The following is a 23,520-nucleotide window of genomic DNA, read 5'->3' as shown; positions in this document are numbered from 1 at the left end:
GCCAAAGTCCAAGTTTGTCGAGGTTCTCGACCTGTCCGTCAGAACATACTCCGTACTATCCGATCGATCTTGAAGGAAAAGGAAAAGTGGATATGCGGTGCACCTGCAGCTCTCCACCACAATCGGGAATGCTCATCTGAAGTCGTGACTTCATGGCGGATCTCGGTCTTGCAACCCCGGTGTCGAACCGTCTCCCACATCCACCGATTGGGTTCTAGAATGGACCGTGTCGTAATCGCCTTGTCTCTTCTTTGATTCTTTCAATCAGACTGTGGTTACTGCGAGATCGTGGTCCGGCCCAATCACCGCGTTTGGAGGGTCCATTCCTGAGGGCGGGCGGTCATGATCGCATTGGGAGGTTCCGTGTCAAAGAAGCGTAACTTCGCTGCTGCGGTGTGCCGCATCCGGTGTAGGCCCCCAACAAAGAAATCTGTCTGAAGATAACAATCGCTCACATTCTTCTTTGCTTCAATGGTCCAAGACTGGCCTTTCCATACTTTCCCATGAACCACTGATCCATCGATCTGTTGTTAATTTAGCATCAATTGTTTGCAAATGGACCTCGTGCCGTCAGAGTCGCGGACAAAGAGGCGGGGCAGGAGCAAAGTCTCCTAAAAATGGAAGTGACAGTGGGAGTGTACATATGTATGTAACAAAGGGCCTTTGCTTGCACCGCCATGGTTCTGTCCGCCACGGCTCACTCGCCTCGGTCAGTGGACGGTGCTGATTGATGCCATGGAGCAAGTCGCGGCATCCGAATGGCAAGATATAATTTTTTTTTTTATAATAAAGCTCATAATAAATAAAATCTTCTTGTACGGTACATCTTCGTGTCGAGGCGGGTTTCTTCGTCTTCTTTCCCTTCTTGCTCATGCCTCGATCTTATAGATACTTAGACGATCTTTCATGTTAGCGTCCTGGTCGGTTCTCTTCTGCCCATGTCTTTCGATCGAGTTCTCCCCAGGCCTGCGGCCCTGTACGATGAGCCGACGGGTAGAATCAATAGGCAAACCAGCAGCCTCCTGGAGCACAAGATCATGTATAATCCTCATGGCCTTCCACCAGTCACGACGGTTGTGACGGACAGAATCGACGGTCTGCCTATCTCCCGTCCAAATGGCAGCTATCATCATCTCGCCGAACCTACAAATTGCTCAACAGCCTTGAGTCAAATGCAGATTTTATCCCTCAATCAGGAGAAAGTGGCTCAGAACCAGATCCCTGTGAGAATTTTGACTACGACCAAGCAGGTCGCACCGGTATTAGCGGATGAAGTCTCTCCTACGGACCGATCAACCTCGTCTAGCCCAACCAAGACAGAGTCTGCGAAGGGATCTGTCACACAGTTCTGTCTATGCCAGCCTGATCCAAAGATCCCGAGACCTCGAAATGGTATGTACTAGAGAGAAACATATCTTGGATGTTTCCTTCCTCTGAGACCAGCTGAGGATCGATTTTTTCTTTGCAATAGCACACATGGATCTTGGTGCCTTGGTATATAAATTTTCTTCTGGCGTCCATCGTGAAGGGCTAACTCTTCTGGACAAACAGCTTTCATATTGTACCGGCAACACTACCAAGCCGCTGTCGTGGCACAAAACCCAGGACTTGCCAATCCGGAGATTTCCAAGATCATTGGAGAACAATGGAGAGCGCTGCCCAACGAGACGAAAGAGCAATGGAAAGCGCTGGCGGAGGTACTGCTCCTGGTGACGTGGATTCGAAGACAATGCTGATCATCAGTGGAACAGGCAGAGAAAGCTCGACATCAGCAGCAGTATCCAGATTATCGCTATCAGCCTCGTCGGGTTGGACGGGATAGCTGTTCCCGCAACACAAGCTCCAGTATAAGCAACAATCCGGCTGGAGCTACAGTCTGCAATCGTTGTGGTGGTCGCCTTATGAATCCTCCCTCGGCCCCGGACACGCCCTTGACCACGAGCGGTGGGCAGATATCTAGTACTCGGTCTTCCCAGGCGGATATAGCTTCTCACATCAATTCTTCTCGGGGAGCCAGAGACGCTCCTGCTCGTCCTCCGAGTCCTTCGCAGTTACGCGACGACATCAGTCGCCGGGCTTCGCGCCAATGTTGCTGGAAGGAGACTGACTCTCCATCCGCCGACGTCAAACGCCGTCGCTTGACCAGTAGTGGGATTCACAAGCCCAGTCCTCAGGAGGGTAGCCATGGCATGGAGCGATATTCCCTGTCCTCGCAGAAAACCTATGTCTCTCGTCCGGGGGTGGCATATTTCCGGAGCCATTGTGAATCAGCGACTAATGGTCGCACCAATCGTCGACTTGAGGATGACAGGTATTATGATCCCAGTCTTACACTCCCACCATTGAAAACCAGTCTTTCATCTCTCCAGAATCAACATGATGTTGAAGCCACGGTGATGACCATACCGGTTGTGAACAAGATCAAGGTGCTATCCAAGATCTCCCCGCCACTCACCAATCGTTCCACAGCGAAGAATTCTCTGCCTCGAGGCGCGGTGATCGCAGTGGATGGGCAAGATCCGGCCTTGGTTAATATCATGCTTAAATATCTCGGGACTCTTTTGACTAAGGACGGGAAGTATGCGGTTCGTGTCTTCGAAGGACCCGAGATTCGACCACGTCAGAACCCCCCTAAGGCGGGCGAAAGGGGTGACTACCTCAATGTCATTTCCGTCTGGCATCGAATTTCGGATGAAATTTCCCAATTCATTCTGTCGAAGTCTGGATCCAATGGAACCAGAGCTGTTGAAGACTCTTCGTCACCTGTGTCACCAAAATCCATCGTTCCGAGGTCTTCACGGACACAAGTATCCTCACCCATGATATCTTCGAACAACGGACTGGCCAATGGACTGGGCCAAACCTCTGTTTCCCATGCGAAAGTCCCTAATCCAGTCCCCATTGCCCTGGTGCCACGGTATCAGCTCACCACGGCAGACATGTTTGCATGTTCCATTCCCATAAACGACTCTTACGCACCCTTGGACCATTGGCAGTGGATGGCGTCACTCTGGCGGGGCTGTGTCGGCCCGGACGTGACAGTCCACATACGAGAATGCGATAGGGAAGAGCTGGATCGACACGGCGTGGGGAACCCGGTCGAAGTTCGTCTGAATGATGCGAGAACTCTCATAGTCAGAAGGACACCTGATTCTGCGAAAGAGCTCGAGGAGAAAGCATTGAGACGGGTGGGCTTTGAAATCGAAGACTTCTTGACGCGTTAGTTAGCTAAAACATTTAGCATCTCTTGCATCATAATCATCATCATCATCATTGTTGTCGAACGCTGATCCCGGACACCTTGATTCACCTTAATATTCGCGCGAGCGGGCGCTTCTGACGAATGCGTTCGTGTCATTTACGCGTCGTTGCATGTATTTTATTTTGGTTAGAAGGAAGTCTTTATATGTCATCTATTTGAATTCAGCTTTGAGACTGACAAGGATGGGAAACCTTTGGTTCTTGTAGAATGCAACTCTTCGGTTTCCGCTGAATAGGGAGTAAGGTTCCAGGATTTCAATATAACCCAAAACGGCAGGCGCAATGCAAATCGGCAAAGGCGGTGAGAATCATTGGCCAATGAGAACCTCCTTTATGGTGAAAGCCCGCCGTTCTGCCTCGAGTCCCCTCTCGCATCGCTATCACTTTGTTCAAGACAAGTCTCTTGCCTCCGGGAGTGAATAGTAAATCACTATGGGCGAAGCATTGCCCTGAGACTTCTTGGACAATCCTGATAGCTCTCTTCTGTCACCTTGGATAAGACTAATACTTCGTGAATTGATGGTTACTAATCCTGCAAACCTTCTCGGCACAGCGTCGATGCATAATGTGCGCCTATACGCATCCAGAAAACGATTATCGACTATCCTTATAGCCAATGATGGCCTCTAAAGATCGTGCTCCTGTGTTGACTGTTCCACCAGGAACAAGTATTGTCTCCAAGGTTGGTTCCTTCAGGCGCACCTCAATTTGCAGACTTGCATCCGAGGGTCACATCAAGATTGTACTAACATGTTTGCTCTTATCTTAGACGAATGAAATAGATAGTTTCTGCTCGATAGGTACAGAAATGATCGTATCGCCGATGCACAATGTCCAATTCACTCCTCATATTACTGTTTCCACGTCGTCTTCTTCAACGCTTTCTTCATCGTCATCATCACAGATACAGACGGAGTCCGTGAATGAGGCGCAAAAGCCAGAGGGCCTCGGAGAGTTGAAGAATTATATTCCTGTTGGAATTTTGAGGAAGTGTGATAACCCGTCCGATCCCAACGACGAATCATCCGAAGGATCTGGATTCCCTCATGCGGAGCTTGTTAGCTTAGAAAAACATCGGTGGATCAGAACTCAATGGCATGTCTATGACAATCATCCAGGATGGTCTTATGTGCGTGTGTTTGTTCTACCAGATGACACGGGCCGCAAGCTCATTCCGCGGTCGAGTACGTCGCTGAGGCGGGCGTTACGAGTGGTTATGTCCAGAATAGATAGCTCGCCAGAGGCTTGGGAGGGAAGTTTTGTTACCGATGGAAATACAACACAGAAGAGTGTGGATGCGGAGGAAGATGAGTCCTTGTGGTATATTTTCAATACCTTGGACAACCCGAAGCCCAATGTGGAGAACATAAAAGACCCATATGGCCGGCGTGCAATGGAAGATTTACTCGGCGTGTCAACAAGTCACGGAGAATGCTCGAGTGTGGTTGGACTCAAAACGCCGTTATATCCCTATCAGCGTCGTTCAGCGGCTACTATGGTTCAACGAGAAGTGCAGCCGGCACAAATGTTGGATCCACGATTACAAGCCTACCGAAGTCCTTCTGGCCAAGAATATTATTACGATAAGGAGGAAGGGATCGTTCTGCGTGAGAAACGGCTGTATTCAGAGGCTTGCGGAGGTAATGTTCCTGAGAATTGCGGCGATCATTTGTCTCTAATTCTATTACAGGTATCCTCTCAGAAACCATGGGTTGTGGGAAGACCCTGATTTGCCTCGCAGTGATCCTGGCAACTCGCGGCCATGTTCCTCGAATCCCAGTTCAATATCAGGAGACCACGAATCCGGTTCGCCCATCTACTGGTTCTCTCATGGAGATGGCGGCCGCCACTGCCGGTCGCTTTTCCGTCCCGTGGAGGAGCTACTTTGACCAGCTGAGCGAAGCGGGCATGCATCTCGATCGATGTGTGCGGGCCTGCGAGCGGAATCGCGGAACGTATACAATACCGCCGCCGCCGTCAAAATACCAGAGTCGCGAAGGAGCAAAGTCACGTGCGCCCCCTACTCATCTTACTCTGTGTTCTGGGACCCTGATTATTGTACCTCCTAATCTTGTTGACCATTGGAGACATCAGATTGCAACTCATACAGAAGGGCTCAGGGTTCTTATCCTTCGGACAAGCGCGGATAGAACCCCTCCAGCAGAGGAACTCCTGCAATATGACATTATTCTCTTCTCTAGAGTACGCTTTGAAAAGGAGGCAGGAGAGCCAATCAATAATCGCCGTGCTCACGCTCGTTTGGAATATCACTCGCCGCTGAAAAAATTTCACTGGCTTCGTATTATTGTGGACGAGGGCCACAATGTCGCTGGTCATGGGCACAAAACCAGTACTGTCCATATGCTGGAGCAGATCCATGTGGAGCGTCGATGGATTGTCTCTGGAACACCGTCCACCGGACTATACGGGCTTGAAATTAGCCTAGCATCACAGGAGACTCAAACGAGTGACACGGAATCTCCTGATGAGACAGCCTCCTCTGTTCTGCGAGCTCGGAAGAAGACTGGGAATGCAGTGGATGAAGAGTTGAAAGATTTGGATAAATTGCGCCTCATCGTCGTCGAGTTCCTGGACCTGAAGCCCTGGTCGAACTCGCGTGCTGATGATCCAGCAAACTGGACAAGATACATGAAGCCCATTGGCGAAGATGGAAAGCGGAGAAAGGCGCCCTCGCTTCGAGCCACTCTTCAGAGCTTGGTCGTGAGACATCGTTTGGACGTGATCAACCGCGAACTCCCGCTTCCAAGGCTGCACAACAGAGTGGTCTACCTTGAGCCAACCTTTTACGACAAGCTTGCAATCAACCTATTCCTGTTCAACCTAACGTCCAACGCCATCACCTCCGAGCGGAAGGATCAAGATTACATGTTCCACCGGAGGAATAGAAAGCATCTTATTTCGACAATCAACAACCTACGACAGGCAGGGTTTTGGTGGACCGGCTTCGATCAAAAGGATCTCGAGAATTCGGTCCATTACGCGGTGGATTACCTAGAGAAAAACAAGGGAAGGATGGTATCTGAAGATATCGAATTGCTGTCTGAGGGCATTCGAATTGCGCAGAAAGCACTAGATTGCAGAAGCTGGCATGCTTTCTGCCAGCTCGACGAATTGGGAGTCTTCGTCCAGGACTTCCCTGAACATGCTCGGACTCTGTGGGGGCTGACATCGTCTGAAGACCGGCAAGAGCCTCTCCTATTGGGAATTTCTCAAGCTAGACTTGCGCAAAAGTTTGTCACTTCACGTCTCACAGCTGATGATCCGGCAGAAGGTCTTGCAGGTGCCGGTATTAAGGCACGACGCGAAATCGCCGAGCGCGCAGGAAAGAAGAACGCCGCTGCTGCCGAAACAGGAGTCGCGGATAATTTAGTCCACAAACCCAAACCAGAGCGCGAATCTCCGAAGAAGACGTTTTCAAAGGGGCTGAAGAAAAGCTTACCTCCCGCGTCGCGGCTTTCGCGAGCTAAGGTGGTGGCGACCACCTCTGCAAAGTTAACCTATTTGCTAGACAGAGTCCTGGAGTTGCACAAGACAGAAAAGATCATTATTTTCTATGAAAACAACAATACGGCCTTTTGGATTGCTGAAGGGCTGGAGATGCTAGGTATCGACTTTCGCATCTATGCCAACACTTTGAAGACCAGCCAGAAGGCGGAGTATTTGTCCCTGTTTGATGAGTCCGGGGACGTTCGCGTCCTGCTTATGGACTTGCGACAAGCTTCTCATGGTCTGCATGTTGCCAGCGCATCCCGTGTGTTCATTGTGAACCCGATTTGGAGGCCCAACGTCGAGAGCCAGGCGATAAAGCGGGCACACAGGATTGGGCAAACGAAGCCTGTTTTTGTTGAGACGTTGGTTCTTAAAGACACGTTGGAAGACAAGATGTTGCGGAGAAGAAAAGAAATGACCAACACGGAGCTTCAGCATGCAGAGAAGGATATGTTGGAGGACTCAAGAATGAGTTCAATCATCCAGAACGAGAAGTTCATTCCTATGCCAGAGGATGAAGCATCCACAGGGGCTGCCTACTTGAGAGATCCCCCGGGATTTTTTGATCGTCATGAAATGCCTATTCCTGATAATTATTTTGAAGATGCTGGACCATCGTCTCAGCAGGATTCTGTAACGCCGACCAAGCAGAAGCGTTCTGCACCGTCGTTTGACATTTCGCCGGTGGATTCGGATATATCACCTGCGACCGATTCTGGAAATGCTACGCCGAAGAGGAGAAAAACAATGTTCAAATTTCAGCTAGTCACGAAGGACGATATCGTGATGACTCCGTCGAGTTCTCCATCCTTTTCACATCTTGGACATGAAAGTCCGGCTGTTAACCAATCTAATGGCGCGGACTGTGGCCCTCAGGTTCGGAGTCTATTTGGTGGTTGAGACCTTACATGATATGGCCATGTCGTACAACTTTGGTATCTTCATATATCTTCGCACATCTGTATTAATTTACCCGTCTTTACTGTTATGTATCTATTTTCTCCTTTTATTTGTTGTTTTCTGCTGGATTACAGAGGGGTTTTGGTGCAATGGGTCATTGGTTGATGGGTTGAAAGGGAAGGTCTGTGGCAGTCATATTATTCTTGGATTGGATGGATTTGGTGTTCTTAAGGAGTTTCGACTTTGGGCTGGAGTCGGAAGCAAATAAACGCGGCCATTTATATATTACTTGGGGCGTGAATAGCATTGAATGCAAACGATCTTATCCAGTAGAGACTCTGGATAGTACGGTGAATTCAAAAAAAAAGAAAAAAAGGGTTAGTAAAACTCCTTACAACAAAAAGCATATGTGGTGGTTTTCGTACCGCCCGCGGGTCTCAAGAAGCAGGATCCCAGGTATGAGTTTTCTATCGTTCGCTAGATGAGGTTGCTGTTATTTCCTTTTTCGGAATACATGAAGTTTCTCGGTAGTAGTAGCTTATCTTATCGGAGATGCTCCGTTCCCCACCTTCAACATATGTTCGTCACTCTCCCGCTAGCAACGAGTCTCGCCATGGCGTGGCGTTCATTCTCTCGACTTTTATAGCAGAAGACGCAACAGACAAGATCAATACTAATATTCCCCTATTAATTGACTTATTTTTGTTCAATAAATAAATAATCTAGCAGACATACATCACGTCAAGCATGACCGATCCGGTCCCGAGCGCGGGGGGCACAGGCGCGGGGCAGACCGGGCAGCAGGAGTCACAGCAAAACCAGGCGACAGGAAAGACGGCAGAGGAAAAGGCAAACAAGAAGACGATCATAATTGGCCTCTCGGGGCCATCTTCCAGCGGGAAGACGACTCTCGCGAGGTTGTTGAGGACGATCTTTTCCGTGAACGACGGCCGTGTGAGGAGCTTTATTATCCATGAGGATGATTTTTATTTTCCGGACGATAAGTAGGTCGAATTATTTTTCGTCTCTTTTTTTTTTTCAGTTCTTCTGCTACTGTTTTCCTACCAGAGGAGAGACAGACAGACAGATACGATTTTTCTCGTGAGGATGTGACTAACACGAAAAAATTCTGCAGGATACCTGTTACCAGGACCAAATCGGGTGACTTAGTTCAAGATTGGGATACCATCGGCGCAATTGACGTGCCTTTTCTCTCGGCTGCACTTGCATATGTCCGGCAAAATGGAGAGCTTCCTCCTAGGTTGAAGAGCAAGGAGGACCAGAACCAGGCGTCCGACCCGGGGGTGGATCCGGCACAGATCGCCAGTCTTCAGAGGGAAGTTGGTGAACGGTTGATAAAGAAGCAAGAAGAGCTTAATAATGCTGCAGAGGCGGAAACAGGACCATCATTGACGGTCGCTTTTCTGGAAGGATTCCTCCTCTACGCACCCCCGGAATCCGAAGCACCGCAGCATGTCCTTCGTCCCATCCACAACAACATCCACCTGCACCTCTTCCTCCCCGCTCCCTACGACCTGGTCAAAACCCGTCGGGAGGCGCGAAGCGGCTATGTGACCATCGGACCCGGACCCACACCCTCCAAGAAGCTACCGGACAACGAGCAAACGCAACAACAAGAACAGCAACAACTGCAGCGGCAGCAGGAGGAGCAGGGGCACTCGTGGCCCCAAGACACCTCCGCTGTCGACCTCGAGAAAGGGGACCATCCCAAGCCGCAGCAAAATTTCTGGACCGATCCACCAGGCTACGTAGAAGACATCGTGTGGCCGCGCTACGTACAAGATCACGCATGGTTGCTGTTACCGGAGGATGACGGGCAGGATAACCAAAAACCACTATCCCTCGTGGCACAAGAACGATCGAAAATCAGCAATACTCCTCCAGAAGAAGAGCTGCTCAAGCTCGTAGGTCAGGGAACCAATCTCCGGACCGATGCAGGTGTCACTATTGCGCCGGGCAAGGGGAAGTTGCACATAACAGAGTTGCTCGACTGGGCAGTGGGGGAAATTTTGAAATGTTTGGAGGTAGAGGGGAAGGCATAGTAACACATTGATACATGTATTTATTGATCGTTTAGTCGGAAATAATCACTTATGTATCTATTAAGCTTCAACTTCAAAAGATTCAAAAGAAGAGTTTGTTTTTTATGCACTGCTAATAATAGTTTCTATTATTCTATTCACTGACTACCTAGGTATGTACAGTACAGTACCTGCATGCAAGCTTTAATTAAGTTCTGGTGACAATTCTACTACTGTAAATAAATAAAATGTTCATGTCTAAATGATACTAGTAAATAAGTGATCTATGGGGACAAGACAAGGGCTAATAGTGCACAAGTACTGTACTGTACTTCATAGTGATAGACGTGGAGCGGGTTGGATATTTACTTTATTTACCTTACCTCGCGCAATTCTTTTTTCCCTCTTCTTGCGTTTTTTTTTTAAATTCTCTACTGTAGAACGAGAAGTAGAATGCCAGAAGGCTCTCCAGTCTCTCACTCGTCGTTTTGTTTGAGATGGATACAGGGGGAGAGTGTGTGTGCATGCGTGTTTTGAGGAAGGAGATGAAAGAATCCCCCCCCCCAAAGGAGAAAAAGACGCAAAACTGGGAAAAGCAAATTCTTCTCAGGTCGTAGCAACAATGGATTGATGCGTACAGATTGATGCAGAAAGGAAAACATAAAACATCAATTTTTACACCGCTTCTACTTTATATACTCCAGTTACTGAATTCAAGCAGCGCCACCACGACCACCCACCCTCAGCAGCGTCTTCTTCTGCTCCTCGCTGACAGTTATCACGGGCAACTGTCTAGCAGCCGTGCTGGCCTGCGGTGGTGGCGGCAGGAATCCGATTTCTACAAGGTACGCCAGATACAGGCCCATCAGGTCCTCCGTCACGCCGGAACCGGCCGAGGCGTCGATTCCCGACCAGGAGGCGTCTGCGCGGAGAGCGGCGGCGGCGTTGGTGTCGTCTAGTTCTGGCGCTTTGGTGTTGGCGGGGAGGTCTGCGGTGACGAAGTGGTAGAGGGGCATCCTGGGGAAGGAGTATTAGTATGGATTTTTCCAACTTTGTCTTTTTCTCCTTTTCTACGGCAGGGAAGCGCTTACAGTGCATGCTGAGACTCCTTGTCGTTGTGACCCTCGTTCACGTACTGCTCCAGCGCCCGTGCCCATGGCACATAATCGATTTGAGGGACATCATATCCATATGTCTGAAGCGTGCCCAGGAACTGGTTGAACCGCAGGCGGGGATGGCTCGTGACTTGAGCAACTCCCAGCGGCGTCGTGGGAGGATGGAACGCAGAGGCAATGATGACCCTGGCGACATGGTCGACTGGCACCATGTTGACTGTGTTGTTGATGTTCGGGCGTGCCGACAGCTGAATGCATCCTTTCAGCATTCGGATAAGGAAGTCATCCGTGTTGGTCGCTGGAAAGCTGTTAGCTCGAGCACTTAAATAGAGGAAGTTTGCTACTTACTCCCAGTAGTCGAATCACCCGTCACATATCCTGGCCGGATGATGGTTCCTCGCAATCCTCTCCGGCCTGCTTCCTTGACTAAGTACTCGCCAACCCATTTGCTCTGACCGTAACCGGTACCGAGACCAGAGCTGCTCCCTTCCAGATCGTCCGCCTCGCTGATGCCAGCGCCCCCGGCTGCAACGATCCGCTCCGACTCCTGAACGTAGTGGTCATTGTCCAGGACGCTAGTGGAACTGACGAAAGCAAACTGCTTTGGCTTGCCACTAGCACACAATTTCAGAGCATCAATAGTACCAAGCACGTTCGCAGGCTTCAGATTAGCATAGGGATACACCCAGTGGACGAGAGCTCCGTTGTGAATGACCACATCGACAGTTTGTGTCAACTTCTCCCACGCCTCGTTAGAGAGACCCAGTTGTGGGTCTCCCAGATTGCCTCGAACGCACTGAAGACGCTCTGTCCAGGACGGATTCCAGAATCCATACGCCTGGCAGCTGGATCGGATTCGGTCAAGCGCCTGCTCTTCATCCTTTGCTCGCACGTGAGCCACAACCTTGACTGAGGGATTCTGACGCGACAAGAGGTCTCGGAGGATGTGCGCGCCAAGGAATCCAGTGGCTCCGGTGAGGAAGACCGTCGGCTGACCGGACAGCACAGAGCCCGTAGGGGCAGCAAAGCTTGCTGGCAACTGTTCCACCAGTTTCCTTGCATCTTTGGAATATTCGTCGTCCAGTTGCCCAGCCGCAGGAGACACGCCGTTGACGTCTTCCTTTCCTTGGTTGTCAGTGAAGGATGCGAATTCAACCAATCGATCAATCTCGGCGGCAAAGCCCTTGAGGGTTGGGCTGCGGAAAATGGCGTTCATGCTGATATCGATCCCTCTCCACTTTCGTCTGACATCGAAAAACATCTGCTGGGCAAGGATACTGTGGCCTCCAAGATCGAAGAAAGAGTCATCCGGCCCAATCATGCGCGTCGTGACGTTCGGAATGAGTTTGGCCCAGATCTGGGCGATCGCTTGCTCGGTCTCGGAAAGGGCCTTGAAGGCCGATGATCCACGACGAGGAGCAGCAGCGCTCAGTTCTGCTGTATCTGGGAAAGGCAGATGAGGCTTATCGATCTTGCCATTCGGATTGAGGGGCATCCTCTTGAGAGGGATGATGACAGAGGGGACGGCATAGGAAGGCAGCTTGGTACGAAGGTACTCCCGCACGTCATCCCGAAGAGGTCGGAATCGCCTAAGCATGCCAACCATGCCTTCGGCGGACTCGTCATCGGTGAGACCTCTTTCTTGTAACCAGGCAGGCCACTTGTCCATCGCTGGAACAATGTAGCTCACCAAGATCTGCTCCTCGAATTTGTCTCGACGCACCAATGTGACGTTCTCTCGTACCAGGGGATGGCGAGACAGGTGCGTGTTGATCTCACCAAGCTCGATTCTGAAACCGCGAATCTTGACCTGGTCATCTGCCCGGCCAGAACATTCCACATCTCCTGTCGGGGTATACCGGCCAAGATCGCCGCTCCGGTACAATCGGTCTCTGGGTCCAAGATAGAATTCTCTCCAAGGCTCGTTGTTGGACTGGTTCTGAGCTCTCTCTTCCTCCACCCACTTCTGCGGGTCAACAAACCAGTTCTTGAGGAATTTCTTCTCATTCAGTTCTGGGGAGCCTAGGTACCCCTCCGCCAGACCACCTGCACGGACGTAGATTTCGCCCACTTCTCCGATGGCACAGAGGCGAGTGGGGTCAAACCGATTGACAACGAGCAGTTGGACATCGACCATTCCGCGGCCAGCTGGGATGATGTCCTTCATGCTATCCAAATACCCTTCCTGACTGGAATAGCTAGGGATTTCGTAATAACTGACGGCGCGCTGCGTCTCAGTCGTGCCGTACATGTTGACAATATTCACATTGGGGGCAAGCGATTGCAGGGACCGACAGTCTCTCTTGATGAGGATATCACCCACGAAGAAGGCATGATGGAGCGCAGGGAACTGTGCAGTGGCACCACCAACCAGGATCTGCCCCATGGCTGGGGTGAGGTGAGTGACAGTTGCTCCATATTTACGCATCCATTCAGCAAGCTTTTCGTTCTGGATGTCATCCCGAGATGGTACCAACAGCTGTGCACCTAGGAACAGGGGTGTGAAGATATCTCTCTGAATCGGATCGTGGGCGATGCCACTCAGCATGGTAAACTTATCATCGGCAGTGAGATGAAATGTCTCGGACATCCAGGGGAAATAATAAGCCAGAGAGAAGTGACGGCCCCGCACACCCTTTGGTCGACCCTCTGAGCCAGACGTGAAGGAGAGGGTAGGAGTCGAGTCAGGCCCGACGACGACGCCCACGGGTTGAGATTTGAGGTGAAGCTGCTTGGCGAAAACATCCTCCCCATTGACAATTCCTCCGGACAGGCTGCCATCATCACGGAGCGCCAGGGCAGGGATCTCCGTCCGGAGCTGCAGATTCTCATTGATGAATGAACGGACCAGCTCAGACAACTCTCCAGCTTCTTTAGTCGCCTTCTCAATGATCACCAGGGCCCTTGGACGAGCAACGTCCAGATAGATGTTCTGTCGCTCAGGTGGATAAGCGGGATCAATCACGGAGAAAGTAGCACCCGCTTTGAGAATACCCATGACGGCAACCACCAGATCCACACCGCGGTGGGCGTACACCATTACCACTTCTCCCCTCTGGATTCCCGATTGTACCAGATGATGGCCCAGCAGGTTGGACGCTTCGTTGATCTGCCGGTAGGTGAACTCGCGGTGAGGGGAGGTTTTGGACTGGGTCTCCACCACGCAGAGCTTGTCTGGATGTGCCTCGGCGTTCCGAGCAAAGATCTCATGGATAGCTCCGCGATACTGCCCCCAATTCAGGTTCGACGTCGGGTCAGGAAGGATCGCTTTCTGCTCTTCCGTCATGAAATCAATTCGACCAATGGCTTCATTGGGATTGGCAGCGGCGTTCTCGACAAGACGGGCCAGTTGCCTCAATATGGTTGCAATTCGGGCACTGGAGAACAGACGCTGGTTGTAGTATGCTCCCAGATGCGTATCCGTCGTCGACTGGGGGGAGACGGCAATATTGATGACGAGATCGGTCGTTTCGAAGGTGTTCGCAGGATACTCTTGGGAGGCTGCCGGAGCATCATATGCGGCGAAGCGGAAGAGGACTGGTGCTCGTTCCGAGTTGGATTTCTCCTGGAGGTAGGATCGCAGGGTTTCTAGAGGCACGATATCTGCTGCACCTTCTGTAAAGGCCTGTAGGATGTCAGGATCGCTTCCAAGAGAGATGATAGGTATCGATTGGTCTATTCGCTAACCTTTTCCACTTTGCCCTGGAGCTGGCTAAATGTCTCACTGGCCTCCAGTGGCACCCGGAGGACGAACGGACGGCCATCGTCCGCGGAGCTTGTTCCAATCGAAATATCCTCATCTCCAGTCAGACGGGCGACCAAGACGACAAAGGCCGTCAAGAACAACGAAAAGGCAGATCCTGAGGATTCGGCGAGCTTCTGCAAAGCCGCCTGGGCGTCCTGGGTCAGCTGCAATGACTCGAAAGCCTCAATTGGTCTCTTGCCCGCCTCGGGTACATTTGTTTCGGGGTAGTCCCGTGTGAGCGGCGAGACGGTGAGGTTCTGAAGTCGCTGGGCCCATCTCTCGAGGCGCTCTTGCGCGGGGCTAGTAGTGATGCCCATCTTTGCTGGACTGCAGCGCAATCGGGCCTGGTTCTGGCCGGGAAGCTGCGTCCAGATGGAGGTGAATGGAAGGATGAGTCAAGAGGAGTAGCAAGTTGGTTTATTCTTTTCCAAGCATTCTAAGTAATAATCGCAGGCACTGACTCAACTCTCGAAAAAAAATAACGCCGACTTCGCTCCGGCCAAACCCCTCATTGGATGTCTCACCGCCTTCATAGGGCTAGTCCACTTTCGGAAATACATCATCTGAGCCCTAGTCCCGACTGGAGAATCGATTGCAAGTGTTCAACAACAGCTTATTTTCTGTATGAAAAGAGGAGTAAAGGTAGGTTCTTGGTTCAGAAATCACCTCACACATGAATGCTCGAGACCACGTGGAGTTCTTATGTAGTCTAGGACATATTTGTCCCAGTCACATGATAAATTGACTCTGATTGGCTCCCGTGGACAGTTCCGCCCGGTGGTTTACGGTCACGGGATCTCCACAGTCAGGCCGAGACGGAGTGGAGTGTGATGTCCGAATCCGGTAAAGGCTGTCTCTGAAGATCCGCGCAGGGAGACCAACGCTTCGTTTATCAATGTGCAATCCATCTCTGGTAAGTTATGACCTCTACCTAACTGCTAATGATCTTTGTGAGATTGCCAAGGCGCTGACCTCTCTCGTCAGTCCTTGCAGCGGTCAGGAGAAGACAGTTGGGGAGCTCATTATTATTGTTGAGGCCCTCGCTCTCCTTTCTGGGAACTTCTCTTGCCCCTGCTTCCGCCCCGTTCCTCAGTAGCATATGTTTCAACCACTATAACCATGATCCCTCACCGGAGCACGACGCTCTTTGCCATAATTGTCTTTGTCGCCCTATTACTGTTCATCTTTTCCTCGTCTTCCGTCGACTCCTCTGACCGGGTTGCCTACGGTCCTGCGCGGTATGTTCCGCGGCCGAAGCTGCCGTCTCTCGACAATTTCCGTTTCCCGTTCCGCCCGGCGGCCCACAAACCCCCGGAGGAGAAGAACAGTACGAGCGGAGAGTCAAAGTGGTACAGCGACTGGACATGGCTGAACCCGTTCTCCTCCTCCATAACGCTCGATGAGGATCGATCAGTGTTGCCGCCGCTGCTGGACCGGGTCCCCGTGTATACCTACTACGAACCTAACGAGAAAAACGATGACCAGGAGCAAGAGGCCGACAGCAAGTTGCTCCTAACCTGGCGGCGAGCGTGGTATGCACAGGGCTTCCGCCCCGTCGTCCTGAGCCGGGCAGAAGCCATGAACAACCAGTACTACGAGGTCGTACAGCGACTGAAGATGGACCCCGCGCTCGAGGCGGATTTCTTCAGGTGGCTAGCCTGGGGGCACATGGGCACTGGTCTCTTGGCGGACTGGCGGTGCTTCCCTATGGCGCGATACGATGATGAACTGCTCTCGTATCTCAGGCGGGGTGCCATTCCTACACATATCACCCGGTTTGAGAAGCTCGACGGTGGCCTCTTTGCGGGCGAAAAGTCGCGGATCAACGATGCCATCAATGAGGCCATCAAAGCTGCCAATGACCACGCCAAGTCCATCGTCGAACTCATTCCGCCGGATTTCTTCAAGGTCGAGCAACCCTCTGCGCTGGCCTTCTACCATTCGAGCACCATCACCACTCACTATCCCGCGCTCGCCGAAAAACATGTCTCTTCCACGGCCTCAGGTCGCCTGGCGCTGACCGAGCTGATCAATGCGCACCTCCACACCACTTTTCTCAACGGCTTTTCGTCCGGGATTGCGGTGTTGAAACCGCTGCCAGAACACACCACCGCCTTAGTGGAACCTGCCTTGCGTCTTGCCAAAGCGCTCATCCAGTGCCCGTCGTCTATGCTGCCCACGTCTTGTCCCCCGAACCGTCCGAGGTGCCAACCGTGTAGCCCCTCTTCCAAACCGATCTCCATCACCCAGCCGCCGGCATTTAAAAACACAACAAATCTGTTCACGATCGGTACGGTGCCTCACCCGTACACGCTGATCACCCTGCAGCGTGGCTCCGACGACGTGACCACAAGATACATCCGCCGGGAGACTGAGCGTGATCCTTGGTTGACGGAGGTGACGAAAGACCTGTTGGGGCGCGAGCGTGGCGCACCATCCCGGGTGGTGGTGTTCAAGGAAGTGGTCGCTGGCGATGCGGCTAGCGCACGATCGCTCTGGATGACGGTGGAAACCCTTCCCGCCCAACCGGGCGAGGATCTCCCGCCGGAGCTGCTGGATGAACTGGAATGGCAGTTTGGGTTCGCGATCCCGCGGGACGTGTCCATGAAGGCTAAAGCGGCAGAAGATAAGAAGCCGGATGAGAACAAACCAGGAGAGGCCAAGCCGAACGACGCGACAAAGCCCCGTAGTGAGGCGGTGCAGAGGGAGTACACCCTTATCGAGAAGGCTCGAGAGGTCTTGAGGAGCAAAGAATCCAACCGAGTTGGCATCCGGGAGGTAGCTGAAGCGTGGAATCTCGCCGATACGGAGGTATGGCGGTTCGTTCGGGCGTACCGGTAAGTATTTCTCTGACCTGGCTGTTGCTTTCGAAACTGTTGACAGATTGACTAATCGGGCCATTATTTCCGACAGAGCGCGAAGCGTCGTGGAACGAAAGAAGTGGGAGGAAGAGGAGAAGAAGTTTGTTCTTGCCAAGGTCCATTAACTTGATTGAACTTATCCTTGTAGATCGATTTCATTCCGAAATGTTTCCCTTTTTCTAGCGGCTATTGCGAGCCATGAGTCTCTCTGTATATTAATGTTTTTTTCCATCTGCGGAGCATCTGGCGTGGCGTTCGAATTTTTTTTCTTTTTTTGTTGGTTTTCCTCCACGTGGTAGTATATACGGGCGAGCAATTTGGGATAGAGAAGCCTTAGTCAAGTTGTCATTTTATATTACTGAGATATATACGTAGGTACAACAAGTGGAGGATTCTCCACATCCTGCAATAATTGAATAAATCTTGTCTCTGGGATTTCAGATCCAGCGACTGGCAGCTTGTGTTAGCTGTGCGATGATTGGTCGTGTGACACGACACACTCGTGTCCAGACCCATCAACTATTCTAGATTTTGAACCACCATATTATCTCTGTTTTTTTTATTCCCTCTATTCTCTATTCTCTATAGGAGCTGCGGACGGTTATACGACACTGGTAGGAGATAATAGACTACTGTTACTAGTTAGGTACCTATCCAGGTACCTAAAGTTCGGATGAGTCCTACAGGAGCCAACCAAGTTCCGTCACGATCCAAGGGCCCTCCGCAACTTGGAAAGGAAAAGAAGCCCAGACCAATAGGCAATTGTCTTAGTGTCAGCCAAGCATTGACTCCATCGGACAGTGGCGATCCCCGCGAGACAAGCTTGCTTGTTAAGTTGTTATCGTCAATGCACGGTGGGGATCCCCGATAAGCTCGCCAGTCACACCCCCTCTTTACTCCACGATCTCATCAACTGACAACACACACATATATAGTGATTCCGAACTGATGATTTCTTCCCGATTGATATGTTTTCTGGAGTTTTTGCTCCTGATACCTTGCCGCTTTCAGTCATTTTCCTGAGTGGTTAATCTCCCACAGGGAAGTCCCCGACCACTGGGACCTTCGCGAGGTTTAAGGGAATAAGAATCAAGGAATAAGTACCTCACGGGAGCCAATATATCTTTTGCAATGGCTCCCGGGATCGTGGAAAGGACAGTACCGACGGTGGCAGCTGATAGGCCCTTGGAGCTGGCCCAGTTGACCCAGCACTACGACGACACCATCCGCTTCTACCTGAATGGGACCAAGGTTGTCCTGGATAATGTTGACCCCGAACTGACGCTTCTGGAATATCTAAGGGGGATTGGTCTGACGGGGACCAAGCTTGGTTGCGCTGAGGGAGGGTGTGGAGCTTGTACAGTGGTATGTTATGTAGTTTCTTAACGTCGTACAGGACGTGTGGAAAGGAACTGGAATGATTTCTGATGTATTCTTGCAGGTGGTGTCATATATCAATCCGACTACGAAGAAGCTCTATCATGCGTCCGTCAACGCCTGTCTGGCGCCCGTTGTCAGTGTCGACGGCAAGCACGTCATTACCGTCGAGGGGATAGGAAACGTCAAGAAGCCCCATGCTGTCCAGCAGAGGATTGCAGTGGGGAATGGAAGTCAATGCGGTTTTTGCACTCCTGGAATTGTTATGGTAAAACCTGCACAAGTGCGATCTTGAAAGAAAGCAGACGGTGGCTGACTCGTGATGTTTGATGACAGAGTTTATACGCTCTTCTCCGAAATAATCCTGAACCCTCCCCTCATGCCGTCGAGGAAGCATTCGATGGCAATCTTTGTCGATGCACGGGTTACCGACCTATCTTGGATGCTGCCCAGAGTTTTTCAACCTGCGGAAATGCACGGGTAAATGGAGGCACAGGCTGCTGCATGGAGAAGCAGAATGGAAGCGGAGGATGCTGCAAGACCTCAGTGCCCAACGGAGAGAACGGCAGTGAACCCAAATTCCCTAAACCAGACTTCATACCTTACGATCCCAACACCGAATTGATCTTCCCGCCGGCCCTGAGAAAGCACGAATTCAAGCCGCTTGCGTTTGGCAACAAGAGAAAGAAGTGGTATCGGCCGGTGAACCTGCAACAACTTCTCGAAATAAAGAGCGTCTATCCATCCGCCAAGCTCGTCGGAGGCAGCACAGAGACGCAGATAGAAATCAAATTCAAAGCAATGCATTACGATCCGTCCGTCTACATCGGCGATATTCCGGAATTGCGGCAGTACTCCTTCAAAGATGATCACCTGGATCTGGGAGCCAATGTCTCCCTGACTGATCTGGAGCATATCTGCGACGAGGCTGTGGAACGGTACGGTCCTGTCCAAGGACAGCCTTTCAGCGCGATAAAGAAGCAGCTCCGTTATTTTGCTGGACGCCAGATCCGAAATGTGGCTTCTCCAGCGGGAAACCTGGCGACGGCGTCACCGATTTCCGACTTGAATCCCGTCTTTGTAGCGACAAATACTGTGCTCGTGGCTAAATCCTTGACAAAGGAAACAGAGATTCCCATGACTCAGTTCTTCAAGGGCTACCGGACGACGGCTCTGCCAGCGGATGCTGTCATCGTTAGTCTGCGTATTCCCGTCGCACAGCCCGGCGACTTTCTGCGGGCATACAAGCAGTCAAAGAGGAAAGATGACGATATTGCCATTGTCAACGCGGCCCTGAGGGTTTCGCTGTCTGAATCGAACGATGTGACGAGCGCCAGTCTAGTGTACGGTGGCATGGCCCCGATGACCGTATCGGCCAAAAATGCAGAACAATACATCGTTGGAAAGAAGTTTACCAATCCGGCGACTCTGGAAGGAGTCATGAATGCATTGGAAAAAGACTTTGATCTGCCATTCGGAGTCCCCGGGGGCATGGCTACCTACCGCAAGACTCTCGCGTTTAGCTTCTTTTATCGATTCTACCATGACGTCCTGTCGAATATTCAAGTCAAAGAAACAGACGTCGATCAGGATGTCATCTATGAAATTGAAAGAGCAATCTCGTCCGGCAAGAAAGACCATGACGCGTCTCTGGCCTACCAGCAGAGAATTCTGGGCAAGCCAGCACCTCATGTGTCCGCGCTGAAGCAATGTACGGGAGAGGCCCAATACACGGATGACATTCCTCCACAGAAGAATGAACTCTATGGATGCATGGTCCTTTCCACAAAAGCTCATGCCAAAATCCTCAGCGTGGACGTTGAAGCGGCTCTCAACATACCCGGTGTCTATGACTATGTTGATCACCGAGATTTACCATCCCCCGCCGCCAACTGGTGGGGAGCTCCCAAAAGAGATGAAGTCTTCTTTGCAGTCGACGAAGTGACTACCGCTGGTCAGCCGATCGGTATGGTACTCGCCAGTTCAGCCAAGATCGCCGAGGCAGCTTCGAGGGCCGTCAAAATCGAATACGAAGAGCTCCCTGCGATTTTCACCATCGAGGAAGCCATCGAGGCAGGTTGTTATTTCGATCATTATCGGTATATCAAGAATGGCGACCCTGAAGCGGCCTTTAGAGAAGCCGATCACATCTTCACGGGCGTGTCGAGAATCGGCGGCCAGGAACACTTTTACTTGGAAACGCAGGCTTGCGTTGTGATTCCGAAGCCAGAAGATGGCGAGATGGAGGTGTTCAGCTGTACGCAGAATCCTACAGAGACGTAAGTTACTAGCGGTGCCTTCCGAATGCCATTGTCGACAGACTAATTCTTTCCCATTCTTTACAGTCAGTCGTACGTCGCCCAGGTCACTGGCGTCGCTGCCAACAAGATCGTCACCAGAGTGAAGAGGCTGGGTGGTGGTTTCGGTGGCAAAGAGACCCGATCGATTCAATTGGCAGGAATCTGTGCCACTGCTGCCGCCAAAGTGAAACGGCCCGTCCGGTGTATGCTCAACCGCGACGAGGATATCATGACTTCGGGACAGCGGCATCCTTTCCTCTGCCGGTGGAAAGTCGGCGTCAGCAAAGAAGGGAAGCTGCTTGCCCTCGACGCCGATGTGTATGCCAATGGCGGCCACACACAGGATCTGTCGGGCGCTGTCGTGGAGAGAGCCCTTTCCCACATTGACGGCGTCTACAATATCCCCAATGTCCATGTTCGTGGACGGGTCTGCAAGACCAATACCGTGTCTAACACGGCGTTCCGTGGCTTTGGAGGTCCACAGGGGATGTTCTTCGCCGAATCGATCATGTCCGAGATCGCGGATCATCTCGACATCCCCGTCGAAGAGCTGCGTCAGATCAACATGTACAAACCGGGAGAGAAGACGCATTTCCGGCAGGAACTGAAGGACTGGCACGTGCCGCTGATGTACAAGCAGGTCATGGAGGAAAGCTCCTACATGGAGCGGCGCAAAGCGGTAGAGGAGTACAACAAGACGCACAAGTGGTCGAAGCGGGGGATGGCGCTGATTCCGACCAAGTTTGGCATTTCGTTTACAGCGCTGTTCCTGAACCAAGCGGGCGCCCTGGTGCACATTTATCACGACGGCAGCGTCCTGGTCGCCCACGGCGGCACGGAGATGGGCCAGGGTCTCCATACGAAGATGACCATGATCGCTGCCGAAGCGCTGCAGGTGCCGCTGTCCGACGTCTTCATCTCCGAGACGGCGACCAACACTGTCGCCAACACCTCGTCGACAGCAGCCTCCGCGAGCTCCGATCTGAACGGCTACGCCATCTTCAACGCCTGCGAGCAGCTCAACGAGCGTCTCCGCCCGTATCGAGAAAAGATGCCGAACGCAACGATGAAAGAACTAGCCCAAGCCGCGTACTTCGACCGGGTGAACCTCTCCGCGAACGGGTTCTACCGGACGCCCGACATCGGGTACGTCTGGGGCGAGAATACGGGCCAGATGTACTTCTACTTCACGCAGGGCGTGACAGCGGCCGAGGTGCAGATCGACACGTTGACGGGGGACTGGACTGCGCTGCGAGCCGACATCAAGATGGACGTAGGGCGGAGCATCAACCCATCCATCGACTACGGGCAGATCGAGGGGGCGTTTATCCAGGGCCAAGGCCTGTTCACGACCGAGGAAAGCCTCTGGCACCGCACCTCAGGGCAGATCTTCACCAGGGGTCCAGGGACGTACAAAATCCCCGGATTCCGCGACATCCCGCAGGTCTTCAACGTCAGTCTGCTCAAGGACGTGGAGTGGGAGAACCTGCGGACCATCCAGCGATCGCGCGGAGTCGGCGAACCGCCGCTCTTCATGGGCAGCGCGGTCTTCTTCGCCATCCGCGACGCGCTCAAGGCGGCTAGGAAGCAGTGGGGAGTGAACGAGGTGCTGTCGCTGCAGAGCCCGGCGACACCGGAGCGGATCAGGGTCAGCTGTGCGGATCCTATTGTTGAGAGGGCGAGAGTGCAGCCTAAAGAGGGGGAGAAGAGCTTTTTTGTTGCTATCTAGACGGTTTCCCCTGCCTTTTTTTCATTTTTTTTATTTTTTAGCCTTTGCATAGGATTAGATAGGTAATGTTATGACCGTGTCGTATGATCGTATCTATTATTGTCAGGGATTGATTGAGTGAAGCCCTTCTTTTTTCATCTCTTTAAGGTGATCCATGCAAGAGTGCCTAACTCGTAGGAGAGTAGTCGAGCGTAGGTAGGTAGGCATGTGCCTAACAGGATTGATTGACTGATCGATTGATATACATACCTGATGCAGATTCGGCCGGAAAAAAAAAGGAGGTGCCATGACACCAGCTTGTTGGTGAATCTGAACTAGGCCATCTCTATGGCCCGCCAACAATACCATTGTTAACGACGTAAGTCTTTGTCAATCTAACTCTCAGAGTGGAAACAAAAGAGTCAATACAATTCTTCTTTTTTTTTTCTGAAATCAAGTTTGTTCTATCGTGATCATTATTAGCCCAGTTACATAAGTTAAAAAAAAAAGAAAGTTAAAATGATAAAAAGAAAGAAAGAAAGGTCTATTACTTTATTTAATTTGAGGATGAATAGACAACCTATCCCTCACCACCAAGCTGCCTAGGTACAACAAAGAAAATATATCTATATCTCTATCTATCTATCTATCTATATATACATACAAGAAGGAGGAGAAGAAGAAGAAGACTTTGTATAAAT

General features: G+C 51.5%; 6 protein-coding genes across 6 annotated transcripts; 5 read left to right on the top strand and 1 right to left on the bottom strand.

The window, feature by feature from the left end:
* Positions 1-938: 938 nt before the first annotated feature.
* VTN77DRAFT_8949 (uncharacterized protein) lies at positions 939-3,224 on the top strand (the record flags this gene model as incomplete). Its single annotated transcript, XM_069425502.1, has 3 exons — positions 939-1,392; positions 1,552-1,697; positions 1,752-3,224. 3 exons carry the CDS (start codon positions 939-941, stop codon positions 3,222-3,224), a joined length of 2,073 nt encoding a protein of 690 aa, XP_069280826.1.
* A 653-nt stretch (positions 3,225-3,877) lies between these two features.
* On the top strand, positions 3,878-7,671 carry VTN77DRAFT_8948 (uncharacterized protein; the record flags this gene model as incomplete). Its single annotated transcript, XM_069425501.1, has 3 exons — positions 3,878-3,943; positions 4,031-4,901; positions 4,952-7,671. The coding sequence occupies 3 exons, from the start codon at positions 3,878-3,880 to the stop codon at positions 7,669-7,671; spliced, it is 3,657 nt and encodes a 1,218-aa protein (XP_069280825.1).
* Positions 7,672-8,418: 747 nt separating this feature from the next.
* VTN77DRAFT_8947 (uncharacterized protein) lies at positions 8,419-9,734 on the top strand (the record flags this gene model as incomplete). The annotated part of the gene is made up of 2 exons (XM_069425500.1): positions 8,419-8,675; positions 8,807-9,734. 2 exons carry the CDS (start codon positions 8,419-8,421, stop codon positions 9,732-9,734), a joined length of 1,185 nt encoding a protein of 394 aa, XP_069280824.1.
* A 692-nt stretch (positions 9,735-10,426) lies between these two features.
* On the bottom strand, positions 10,427-14,890 carry VTN77DRAFT_8946 (uncharacterized protein; the record flags this gene model as incomplete). Its single annotated transcript, XM_069425499.1, has 4 exons — positions 10,427-10,730; positions 10,805-11,126; positions 11,177-14,453; positions 14,516-14,890. The coding sequence occupies 4 exons, from the start codon at positions 14,888-14,890 to the stop codon at positions 10,427-10,429; spliced, it is 4,278 nt and encodes a 1,425-aa protein (XP_069280823.1).
* Positions 14,891-15,692: 802 nt separating this feature from the next.
* Positions 15,693-17,559, top strand: VTN77DRAFT_8945 (uncharacterized protein; the record flags this gene model as incomplete). The annotated part of the gene is made up of 2 exons (XM_069425498.1): positions 15,693-17,410; positions 17,487-17,559. The coding sequence occupies 2 exons, from the start codon at positions 15,693-15,695 to the stop codon at positions 17,557-17,559; spliced, it is 1,791 nt and encodes a 596-aa protein (XP_069280822.1).
* Positions 17,560-18,565: 1,006 nt separating this feature from the next.
* Positions 18,566-22,840, top strand: VTN77DRAFT_8944 (uncharacterized protein; the record flags this gene model as incomplete). Its single annotated transcript, XM_069425497.1, has 4 exons — positions 18,566-18,799; positions 18,876-19,079; positions 19,148-21,090; positions 21,157-22,840. The coding sequence occupies 4 exons, from the start codon at positions 18,566-18,568 to the stop codon at positions 22,838-22,840; spliced, it is 4,065 nt and encodes a 1,354-aa protein (XP_069280821.1).
* Between the last annotated feature and the right edge of the window lie 680 nt (positions 22,841-23,520).

This window comes from Rasamsonia byssochlamydoides (assembly GCF_041956645.1).
Source record: "Rasamsonia byssochlamydoides strain NRRL 3658 unplaced genomic scaffold VTN77scaffold_8, whole genome shotgun sequence".
In the NCBI taxonomy this organism is placed as follows: domain Eukaryota; kingdom Fungi; phylum Ascomycota; class Eurotiomycetes; order Eurotiales; family Trichocomaceae; genus Rasamsonia; species Rasamsonia byssochlamydoides.
This window is presented reverse-complemented; position numbering and strand designations above follow the sequence as displayed.